The 12,392-nt window shown below is 33.5% G+C and overlaps 2 protein-coding genes across 3 annotated transcripts in view; both read left to right on the top strand.

The window, feature by feature from the left end:
- Positions 1–2,514, top strand: part of LOC100175577 (T-cell immunomodulatory protein-like) — a 9,607-nt gene extending 7,093 nt beyond the window's left edge. Inside the window, exons 11-14 of the mRNA XM_009863884.3 lie at positions 641–718; positions 830–983; positions 1,319–1,418; positions 1,850–2,514. Coding sequence (XP_009862186.1) covers positions 641–718; positions 830–983; positions 1,319–1,418; positions 1,850–2,027 — 510 coding nt within the window. The 3' untranslated portion in view covers positions 2,028–2,514. The remainder of the gene's footprint in view (positions 1–640; positions 719–829; positions 984–1,318; positions 1,419–1,849) is intronic.
- A 181-nt stretch (positions 2,515–2,695) lies between these two features.
- On the top strand, positions 2,696–12,380 carry LOC100185788 (60 kDa SS-A/Ro ribonucleoprotein-like). Of its 2 annotated transcripts, none has more exons than XM_018812620.2 (13): positions 2,696–2,820; positions 3,602–3,727; positions 4,114–4,306; positions 5,475–5,605; positions 5,898–6,102; positions 6,720–6,820; positions 7,313–7,441; positions 7,698–7,864; positions 8,650–8,767; positions 9,335–9,504; positions 9,926–9,989; positions 10,323–10,469; positions 11,104–12,380. In XM_018812620.2, the coding sequence occupies exons 1-13, from the start codon at positions 2,728–2,730 to the stop codon at positions 11,260–11,262; spliced, it is 1,803 nt and encodes a 600-aa protein (XP_018668165.2). In that variant the 5' UTR covers positions 2,696–2,727; the 3' UTR covers positions 11,263–12,380. The 2 variants fall into 2 exon arrangements, with proteins under 2 accessions (XP_018668165.2, XP_002124207.1); XM_002124171.4 differs by having other exon boundaries at positions 2,699–2,820; positions 3,602–3,721.
- The last annotated feature ends 12 nt before the right edge of the window (positions 12,381–12,392 follow it).

Genomic DNA, 12,392 nt, shown 5'->3' with positions numbered 1-12,392 from the left:
TACTTTTTTATTTTTTTTATTTTTCAAGAATAAGTTTAAGGATAATTTTAGGAAATTTTTTTATGTTGCAGATTTTTATAATGGATAACTTTTGTTTAGTATTCTTTTTAACAGTGTTTAAGTATTGTAACACAGTTTATTTCCCTTATATTGTGAAATAGTAATACTTATGGATAGTCTATTTTTACAATTTTTTTTATAATAAGTCTGCTGTTTAAAATTATCAATAAATGTCTGCAAATATTTTTGTAATTAAATTATTTTTTTCTATTGTTTTTCTTTTACCAATGTTCTTGTGCAGTATGTATGTTATTACCTAACATATGACCCACAAAATAACATATATAGTAACCCGCAAGCTGGCGCAAGGTGTATGAAACAAAACACACGCGAAGATAAAGCAAGTTACATTCATTCATACTAAATATCCCAGGTGTGGCGACCACGCTTATTTTTCTCCAATTAAATGTAAATATGTTTTTAACTGTAAGCGTGTGTTTTAACAACTGTTGTTTTGTCGCAATATCCTGTCTTTTCGTTTAAAATATTTTTAAATCTTTGCTGCCGTAATCGAAGAGACAAATGAAAGTTATTATTCTGTGCAATTAAGTAGCTATGTTTTACTTTATACATTATACAGGTTCTGCCAGGCACGCCTATGTTAGGAAGTTCAAATGTACCAGGAGCTAGCGTGAGATATACGTCAACTAATGTTATGGTAAGTTCATCAAGCGCTTTCCAAACTTTCTAAAAAAATTACCAAATTTTTTAAAAAAAAACACACCAAACTTTCTCCTAAAAAAATTACCAAACAGTCTTTTTTTTACAGGGAGGTGTACAAATCAGCTCAGCGTGTCAAATGACACAGTCTTCCCATCTATCATTACAACTCCCTTATGTTATATTTGGGTTGGGGAGGTTACCCAATTTTATTGACACTCTCACAGTGTCAATGCCAGTCCCCCTGCTACCTACAACTCCAGGTATAAATAAATGTCGTTTCCAACTTTTTTAACATAGGCTTTTTTTGTCTAAACGTTTTTCAGACACCCACCGGACCAATTTGTTAGCATTTTTGCTAAGTTACCATTGTGGGCAGTATGTGTCTTTGGGCAAGACACTTAACGGCAATTGCTTCAACCCAGTGGGTTGCCCAAATTGTCAGTCATACATAAAAAAATACAATCACTCACAAAGTAACATACATGGTAACTCGTAAGCTAACACAAGGTGTATGAACACCCGTGTTATAACCACTGTCGTTTCCTGGCCACATGCGGATAAATCAAGTTAAATTCATTCATTCATTTATTTTCAGGTAATCCAATCGGCTATATAGCTTCACACAGCACTTGGACAATGTTGATTCCAAACTCCAAGCTCTACATAATTCCTTACCCAATGAATGATTCTTCCAGGTATGTTATGAATACAATTTAAAACACATTGTGAAAACACTTTAAAATTGGTGCGAACATAGTATAAATTTAGTGCAATAATAAAGTTATGGTTTTTAGTTTTTACCAAAGAGCAATTTCAGGTATTACAACATGCCTGGCAAAAATAGCAGCAGTATCTTATGTCCATTTTGTGATACAAACAAATGTAAAAGATCTTTTTAACTCTAGTGCATAATAAGAGCAGCCACTTTGGACATCTTAAACTAAAAGCATTGAATTGTATTATCACTCTTAAACTGGTATATGAAATAAGTGTGATTTGTGTTATGTTTTTATAAAATATTCTTTAATTCCTTTAAAGAATGAAACTATAAAAATGCAATTTGGATTTACCCGCTACAAGTTCTATAATCTAGCACTTTTTCCTTTCATAATGTGTTTTTTCAAAGCTGGAAGAATGTTTTGGTTGTTACACCCAGCAGAAACATCATTTCAACTGCATTTGTTTTACTTTCGACCTGCATTGTTGTTGCAATAACAATAATAGTATTGCACTGTATGGAAAGAAGAGAAGACAAGCAGGAAAAAATACGCGAAGCGCATCGTTTTCACTTTGACGCAATGTGACCTGTGTAAAACTGAGTATGACGTCATACATAGTTGTGACGTCATGATATTTCGAATTTCTAATTACACTGTGACATCATTCGCTGTCACAATCGCGAGTCCAATTGTGGTTAGGTGCATGGCGTTATTCAATGCATATTCTAACTATTTGCACATTTTATTACAAAATCTGTTTCATTTTAACTTGTTACGCAAAGCTGCATTTCAAGGTTTAGTAACCAAAAGTTATTTCAGAATAATTTATGTTTTTTAAGAATAACTTATGCCTAATAGGTTGTTTTAACAAAACAAAATATGCAACCTTGATTTAAAATAAATGTATGAAAACTAACTGCTAAATAGCTCTACGGTAACAGAAACTGTTTGGTGTCAATAAACCAGCAAGGGTGTAAGTTATACTGTTTTGTCAAAAGAGAAAGTATGATACAACATTTTTAAATCTGCTTGTATTTTTAAGTTACACTATCAATAAAAATTATTTACTTTGTCTGCAGTTTGTGTTGTACCAACAGAACGAAAGTGGTGTATGTGCGCTATATACGCTCATATATGCGCTAGTGTTATAAATCTAACTAGATATATAATAAAATACAACCATATAATTTAACAAGGGTAAGGAAATGTGGTGTGTAAAACTGTCGTCACTTACGGATAAAAAGTTACATCAGAGATACATAAACATTGATTTGCGGTACTGCGCATGCGCACAGCGGTTACTTGGAATACGATTTCTACGAAGTGTCTCGAAACGGGGAAGCCCCGAAGGCAAAATTTTGGTTTTCCGAAAAAGTTGGTAGGTTTATTTTTGTTACTGGTTTACAAACCGCAATTAATTGCCTTTGTTTTCTTTGTAGCGTTTGTTATATGGGTATTGACGACTTGTTTGCATTATACTAACTTTGCTGTCGGTAACGCACTTTTTATACAGCTACAAATTTATCGTGTCGAATTTGATTTTATTCTTTATAAAATGCAATTTTAAGGTTGCTAAATGTAATCGCGCAAAATGCATGTATAAAACGTGGGGTTTATTATTTGGTGCTAGTGAAGAATCCTCCCCCCACCATATTTGCTAATCACCACCCCTAACTACTAACCCCTATAGCCAGTTAACCACTAACCCCCTAACCATCAACCTCTATCACTTTTTACAAGCCTATTCTGCTATGTACCGGAGTATTCTTCAGTAGTACCATCTGTTTTACTGCTAGTGAAAACTTACTTGCAGCTACAAACTTACTATCACTTATAACATAACTCCGTAAGCCCCCTAACTTTTAAACATAAACTATAGATATATATATATAGTACTGCGGGGGAAGATGGGACACCTTTAGCACGTAATATCCAAATATCCTGGTCGTGTTTTAAATAATTAACAACGCTCTATGGGGGTCGTTGGGATATGGTTTAATAATTCTTTGAACGATTTTTGTTTACTACCAAATTAGACTCCCCCCACCCTACTATAATGTATTTTTTAAAAAAGCGCTTATAATATATATTTAGATTGTTTACACCTAGAATTCCATTTGATTTGCTGACTGTGTAGCTGTAGAACAAAATTCATACAGAACAAAATGGATGAAGACGATTTGGATCTTCTTTTGTTCGATCAACTGGTACTCGAACCTCAACAAGCAGTGACAATAGAAGCTGAGCCTTTGGTACTGAACTCAGAAGGAGATATTCGGGTAAAAGTATGATTATGCCACCAAAGAAAGTGTATTTGTCCTGTGTAACTTGTAAGTGAGCATGACCCATGAAAAGTATGAAACAGAACATTCCTGTATAACTTTATTTCCACCATGCGAGGATAAATAAGTTTATTTTATTTAATCATTTAAAAGTATGAGTACATCGTTTTGTTTAATTGTTTAGGTCCATGAGTTAATTTCTTAGGTAACCTCACCCATAAAATTGGGTAACCTCCCCAACCCAAATAAAACATAAGGGAGTTGTAATGATAAATCGAAAGAGGGTGTCAGTTGACACGCTGAGCTGATTTGTACACCTCCCAGTAAATTTTTTTACGAGTTGTTTCAACACCAACAAGCAAAGTATAAAAAACTCCCTTATTTTTCAGCTTGTTGCCACGGCAACAAGTCAGCTGCTGAGATTCCTAACTGTTGGTTGTGAAGAGGGAAATGTTAAAGTTTACAACATATCTCCTTCCCTTACTACACCAGACAATGTTAATACAACTGCTGTTTATAAACTTAATGAAAATGGAAAAGGGCTTTCGGTTCTCAGTACACTTGTAAAGTTTGCGAAAAAAGGTGGGTCATTTTTGTGCCTAGTTTAAGTTTGCTATGATAGTATAACAGTGTCAGGCTAGGAAAAATGTTTATATTTTAATCTACTATAAGTAATTAGAGATTACTGCATTAACCAAGTTACCTTTGGGTTTATTTGTATAGGCCTATAACATAAGTTACATAACACATATATAATTGTTTATTTATCTCTTCGAAAACGATAGCGAAGATCATATTACATATACATATATATATATATATTTTAATAACAAAAAAGAAAATCAACAGCAAACAAAAGTTGTAAAAACACACTATAAATAAACGGTATCGGAAAGAGCATGAGTTAAAATGCATAGCTGTTGAACCTAATTTAAATATGTGACTTTCACATATTTTTAGCCTTTGGAGACTACATTCTTTAGGACCATGCATTTGGCCAGCTAAATAGCTGTATAAATTTTTTTGTTTATAATACCTTTGTACCACTAATCAGTTATCTTTATTTTAAGTTAAAATAAAAAAAAGTAAAATGAAATCCATTGAATTAAATTGTCTTGAACAAGCCAATACATATACATGTATTGTGCAAGCCAATACAAAATACAGATATTGTTTACTATTAGCTGTGGTATACGGTAGATCAAACACCATTGTGTCTTGTTTAATATGACTTCCTTCCTTGTAACTTTAGACTGCATTGTTGTATGTGATGTATATTAGCATATTAAGATAAAATTAGCATATTAAGACACTCTGGAAGATTGGCATGCCCAGTCTTTTACCTTTACCGTAATGGATTAGGCGGCTGTGAACCTGTTAAATGAGTGTCTACTTGTCTCAATTTTTTCTATGTGATTATATGCATGTAAAAATGAAGCTTATTAATAGTAATACAACATGTCACTGGTTTAATAGCTGAATGCAGTGGCGCAGCCAGGGGGGTTTACAGTGTCCCGACCCCCCCCTTTTAAACCAAAAAAAATTATTATAAAAAAAATTAAAAACAAAAATTTTTGATTTAGACCCTATTTTTTTTTCTGGCTGCGCCACTGCCAAACTATTGGGATTCATCCAACCAGCGAGTTTAAAACTTGTATTATATGCCTTGGGGCAGTTTTTATCACGAATTCGAGTAAATTTGAACATCTATTTTGATCACAATTTAGAACATATTGTTATTCAAAAACAGGTAATGCATATGTGGAGGGTGCTATACCATATGTGTTGGCAGTTTGTGCCTGCTCTAAAGATGCCAAAGTAAAACAAGATGCTTTAAATCACGTTGGAGTTATTTGCAACAGACCAAGAATGATTTTGGAGGTAAATAAATGCTTTGCTATAGGACCTCACCCATATATAGTACTCTTTAGAAATATACATATATATATATATATATATAACTGATATTCTATTCGAATCTTATTGTGTGAGGTCTTTGTTCAGAAACTGGGATTTAGACAAGAAAGTAATGTATAGTGGATAACAGTATTGATTATGCTTTGCAGCTGAGTTTCATGTGTTATTTTGTGAAAAATCCTAAACAGTTCTTAATCTTTTGAAAAAATGTATCTGTATATACGTTAATTTTTAATGAGTTTTTAAAACTTTTCAGTTTGTTGCATACTGTGAGGAAATTAGTAAGAACATTTCACGCACAAGTGGGTGGGGTAGAGGCAGAAAACGAGCTGTACAGAAGTGGTACAGTAATAAGCGATCCTATGAAGTTGCATTTGCCGTGACAAGTTGTTCAACTGTCAATCATTGGAGTCATAAAGATGTTTTACGCTTATGTCATCTCAATCCAGCAAACTCACTTTGTAAGTGTTTCTTTATTAATATGATTCTAACTTGCTCTGCCTGGGGTAATGGTACAATCCTGGCCTAAATCCTAGGACCATGGCAGGACCTCACCCACATAGAATAGATTGTAACTTGGTTTATCCTCGTTGGCTGGAAAATGAAATTAGTTATAACACGGTGTTTAATATGCTACAATATTAATTTCCACTCTGTTTTAGTTATAATATCTCAGAGTTTTGTAAATACTTTTTTCCTTGAGATACCAGTTTATAAACCACACCAAGACATAATTTAGCCTTGATTGGCTAGAATGACACTGTAACTTTCTAGGGGTAACATCATATGTTTTAGCATTTTTTAGCAATAAAACATCTGCTGTTAATTGTCTATACAACAAAGAACAAAACCAAAGTATAATGCATTTGCCAATTAAGTTTGATAAATATGAGTGTTCTGTAAAGTTCTTCTGAAATCCTGTCAAAGTTCAAAAATATGTGGTGCCTATGCACTCTGTACTTGCAAAAATTAAAAATTCAATGAACAGAAAAAATTACCTCCAATTCTAAAAGCAGAAACCAAAACAAATATGTTTTACTTACAGTTGCCACTTTTTAATCACACATATGTTAACTAGGCCTTAAGATCTTATGCATGTACATTGCGCGTGGTTACCAGGCAACTGAGAATGCTTTTCGTGATGAAATAGCAAAAAGTGATGAAGCAGATGCTATTAAGGTAGACAGACTTTAACTCTGTGGTTTCCAATTAAGCTTATAACTACATACTGTCTTTGTTCTTATGTATGACTTAGGGTACCTGGTTCGATGCTCGACGGCGATATAAAATACAGATCGCACATGTGTCCTTGGGCAAGACACTTAACAGACATTACTCCAGAGGTCACTAATGGGTTGTCCAATTTTTAGCTGTATCAAAGCAAAAATCATAAACATAGTTAAAAAGTGTGGTAACTTGTAAGCACACAAGGATAAAAATGGTGCGAAATAGTACTGACTGTGATGCTGTGTTGCAAAGTACTGCACGGATCACATGAAAGACTTAAATGGGAATTCCTGGTGTTGGGGTAATGGGCCAAATCCAAATCTGGCCTAAATCCCAGGTTCTAAAAAGGACCTCCTCAACAAAGAGTACAATTGAACTCAGTGGGTTTTAATTTATAACATTACATATTGTCTGTGTCTTTGTGTATGATAATTCTAATTTCAGTTGATGGAACTGCTGGGTGTTATTCGTAAGCTGAAAAATTCAACAGTTGCTGCAGATAGCTGTGCGTTGATTGAGAAGCATAACCTCACATGGGGACATATACCGTGTAAACTGAGGAACAACGCAGAGGTGGTTATTTTGTTATTACAGTTAATGCAAAGTCAGTGTTTAAAGGCATACAATGTCATTGAATCATAAAATACAATAGTTTATGATGAATGAATGTAACTTAATTTTTCCTCGCGTGGCCGGAAAACGACAGTTGTTAGAACATGGGTGCTCTGTTTCATACAGCTTACGAGTTACAATGTATGTTACTTTGTGGGTGAATATTTTTTGCTTTTTTATACTGCAAAACATGCTAACAGTACATTTTATCGCATAGGTATGGAAGTGTCTTATACCTAAACTTGGTATGGCTGCTTTAATTCGTAACCTGCCACGTTTTCACCACATTGGTGTTTTGGTTAATGGAAATATTTGGACAAAGCAAATTTTGCAAAGGTTGTTCAATGACGATTCTATCGAACAGTCAGAGTTACACCCCTACAGGTAATTATAGTGAGTCTTCATTGATATTATAGTCTTTATACTATGTAATAAGGACTGTCTGTATTAAATGTGTTTTTATTATATCATAAATAAAATAAAATGTTTCCTAATTATTTTTAAACTTGATATTTAAAAGTGTTTGCTACCGATTTGTAGGGAAATTGTCATTTATTACCAGTCTGAATTGCTTTTTTAAGGCCATTAACAGCACTTTCTCCAACCCAGTGGTCTCTCAGTTGTTTTAATTCTCAGCCAAAAAAAAAACCTCTAAAAAATAATAATAAAAATAAAAAAATAAGTTACATATGTGTTAGCATGTTGGTGGGCATGAGGTGTATGAAACAGAACACCAGGTTATAATGACTGTCTTGCCCCGCCACGCCAGGGCAAATAAATTACATTCATTCATTCATATTCATTATTTACCATGAAAGTAGCTTATTTCCTTTTCATATACATGGGTTTAGCAGCCACACATTTTTCTAACACTTTTACTTAAGAAAGTTTTTACTCAGAGCGTGTGTATAACGACTGTAATTTTGTTGCTAATTTTCTTTACTTCGTTGTGTAAATTATCCTGATCTCTGTTTCTGTATTTGAAGAGATAAATATAAATTATGCTTTTGATATTGGTCCTATTATCACAGTTTTTAACGCCTGTCATTTTGTTGCTAACTTTAACGACTGTAATTTTGTTGCTAGTTTTCTTTACTTCGTTTGTGTAAATTAATCTGATCTCTGTTTCTGTATTTAAAGTAATAAATCATTTTTTTCATACATTACAGCTTCCTTCTTCATCATTACATCTATGCCAAAGGAGAAAGTGCTCGTAAAGAAATGAAATGGATACCAGACCCTTTGATTTCCCAAGCACTGGATGCAGCATTCTATACAGCCATACCGGTCAGTTGGCAGAATATGTTTGAGCATTTTAAATTTTTTATGATGATATTTTGTAAGAAAATATTTATTTTTTAAATATTGTCATGTTTTCAATGTTACTTATATATTTTTTTTTCTGAAAAAAAAACTTTGTTTACTACTAAATAGGATGATAAAAAAGAACAAAAAGATGTCCTATCTTTCCATAACTTATCATAAATCTGTTGTTTTCCTTTTTAAAAGCAAGAAAAGATTTGACTTATAACCACCACTGCTTTTTGTAAACACTTTGGCACAGTGGTTAGCGCGCCTGCCTGTGGTTAGCCAGAGTTAATGGGTTCAAGGATCGTCATTGCTACTGTTGTGGGCAAATGTGTCTTAAGCAGCAATTGCTCCAATACAATGGTCACTAATGGGTTGTCTAAATTGTCAGCCATAATAAAAAAATCGATCACCCAAAAAATTACATAGGTGGTAACTTGTAAGCGAGCACGAGCTGTATGAAACAGAACATCCATGTTATAACGACTGTAATTTCCCACAACGCAAGGATAAAGCAAGTTACAATCATTCCTTTATTCATTTCAGAATGTAAAAGCCACAAACAAGAGAATTTGTATCACACTAGATGCTTCTAAGTCCATGAAAGCTCACATAGTTAACAGCCATTGTTTGGAGTGCAGGGTAGTTGCTGCTGCAATGTGTCTGGTTTTTTCTAAAGTGGAAAAAGATGTGACAGTGCAGGGTTTTTCATCCCAGTGAGTTATATAAGTTAATATAACATATTTTATTATAAACATATTTTGTTGCAATGCATCCTGGAAAAATTGGGGATTTGACATATGGATCTATTATTGGTGTTTATCTATAAAGTTGTTTTTATGTACGGGCTAACAAAATTGGAAATGTTTGTGGGGGATACAAAATTGAAAAATATTCGTGAAATTGCCACCAGCATTTTCTCAATGTTTATTTGTGACCGTTTTTGGTTCACATTCTGTCCAACATCCTGAAGCCCTTTTTTTCTGTGGTGAATATGACAGTTTGCAACACCTTTAAAAAAATGGAAATGCTGCAATAGGGCCTTGAACCTGTTACCTTCTGGTTATGAGCCCGGCTGTTATATTTATTGCAATTATTTATTTTTTGTGCTTTAGCATCTAACGGTATTAACTTTAGATTAACTGACATTGACATTGGAGATAAAGATACAGTGAAGTCAACTGTGGAGAAAATAGACCAGGTTCAAACTGTATTTTCCTTTTTGTTTCTAAATTTGAAATTTGTTTATATTTTTTTGCATTCTGATCTATTATTAACAAATAAATGATATGATAGGGTTGGGGAAGATGGGACACCTTTAGCACATAATTTCCAAATACCCTGATCCTGTTTTAAACAATTAATAGCGGTCTATGGGAGTCGTCAGGATACAGTTTTATAATTCTTTGTTTACTACCAAATGGAACGAGAAAATGGAGTGAAAAGGTGTCTCATCTCCTCCCACCCTACTATACATCAATTTCAATTTTTTTTCTAATAATTGTTTTGTTTCGTAAATTTTTATTACATATAGATACCACTTGGGGGAACAGACTGCTCTCGTCCAATGATAAAAGCAAAGAAGGAAAAAAAGCCATTTGATGTTTTTATCGTGATAACTGATAAAGAGACATGGAAAGGAAAGACTTCTCCACATATAGCATTGAAACAATATAGAGAGGTATGTGACTATGTGTTTTGTGTGCAATATATTGTCTATATTAAGTCTTCTCAAAGTGTTGTTGCGTCGCTTTACAGTTATCACTATTATAATATATAGGAAATGATAGCCATTGTTATAACATTGCACAGGTGTTCTGTTTCATACACATTGTGCCAACTTATGAGTTACCATGTATATTACTTCCAAATTGAACAGCCCATTAGTCCAAGACTTCAAAGTCAGGTACGCCCACAATAGTAGCAGTGGCAAACCTTGAACTCATTACCTCGGTGTAAGAGACAGGTGTGCCATTTATTCCTTACTCGTCCGGCGCCGTGGGCACATTGGTTGGCATGTCTGCCTCTAGCCCAGAGGTAATGGTTTCAAGGTTCATTTCTGCTACCATTGTGGGGGTATATGTCCTTGAGCAAGACACTTAACGGCAATTGCTCCAACCCAGCGGTCACTAATGGGTTGTCCAAATTATCAGCCATACATAAAAAAATTTAAAAAAACATCCTACAAAGTAACATACATGGTAACTCGCAAGCTGGCACGAGGTGTATGAAACAGAACGCCGTGTTATAAGGACAGTCGTTTACCGGCCACTCAAGGATAAAGCAAGTTACATACATTTATCTATATTGTACAGGAAATGCAAATTCCCGCAAAATTCATTTTAATCTCACTTGCTGTCCGTAAAATGGAAAAAGATGTTGACGGAGCTTCTGATCGCGGGATGCTCAGTATCTGTGGTTTCAACGAATCAGTTCCTGATATTATCCACGATTTTATTTGCGATGAGTTTTAACACTTCAAGTTTTTATTTTTTTTTTTCCACAGTGGTCATAGGCATAATATTTCTCTAAATATAGTAGTTGAAATTTTAAGTTAAACTCTTTTTTAAGTGATGGTTTTAGTTTTTTTTACAGTGATGTCTTTTTTAATTTAATCCAAAAAAGAGAAAAAAGCAATTCCTGTTTCTTCTTTAATGTTATGGTTACTATGTTGAATTTGTTTGATTATGTAAAAATATTGAATTTTAAGTCAAAAAATTCGGTTTTAAAAAATAGTTTTGGAAACTAAAATTTGAGCTCATTAGAAATGAATTTACAAAAAATATCATATTTGTGCAAATAGAAGTTCCATGCATCTTACTTGTTTTAGGTGATGATTATTCCAAACTTGTCATTTTTAGCACTTTGTGTGTATTTGCTATTACTAGTATATAGGCTGATTTTAATTGATAATGTGTACAACATTTTAAAGAGTGTAACTTTAGTTTTGTAACTCTTACAACACAATAACATGCAATTGTGAACTTTATAAGTGAACGTAATCATTTCAATTTCAAAAATGCTGTGTTAAAATTATTGATTTAAAAAAAAATATCTAGTTTGTGCTGATTTTTTTTCAATTTCTGAAATGTTTTTTCTATATTTCTCAATAATTTTGTTTAAGCTATTGTTTTTTTAACTTTTTTTAAACTGTGTATCACTTTTCATTATACAGAGACCTTGTACCACTTATAAAGCCTACACTTATGGTAAGGCTACTGTTAATATGTTGAATTTTAGCAAACCTTGAAAAGTTGCTTTTATTCCTTTGTGGGTGAGGTTCCGCAGCGTAAACACCCATGCGACCTGCAATTTAGACCTTTATTGGCCCCAAAATTACTTGCTTACCACATGGAAAACATTCATGTACCACAACGATCTATTGTATGTGGGTGATGTCCCGCAGCCTGGCACATGATGGGTTCTAGGATTAGGGCCAGGATTGGCTCATTACTCCACACGCGGTACCTATCTATAGGTTGAGAACAACTTTCTTATTTCAATTTGTTGTTCCAGTTTTGAATTCGTTTCTCTTTACTTATCACGACAAATAACGTTGTTTTGAACAAAAAGCAAACATGCTTTCAATAAATAACTTCTGTTT

Source organism: Ciona intestinalis, chromosome 1 (genome assembly GCF_000224145.3).
Source record: "Ciona intestinalis chromosome 1, KH, whole genome shotgun sequence".
In the NCBI taxonomy this organism is placed as follows: domain Eukaryota; kingdom Metazoa; phylum Chordata; class Ascidiacea; order Phlebobranchia; family Cionidae; genus Ciona; species Ciona intestinalis.
This window is presented reverse-complemented; position numbering and strand designations above follow the sequence as displayed.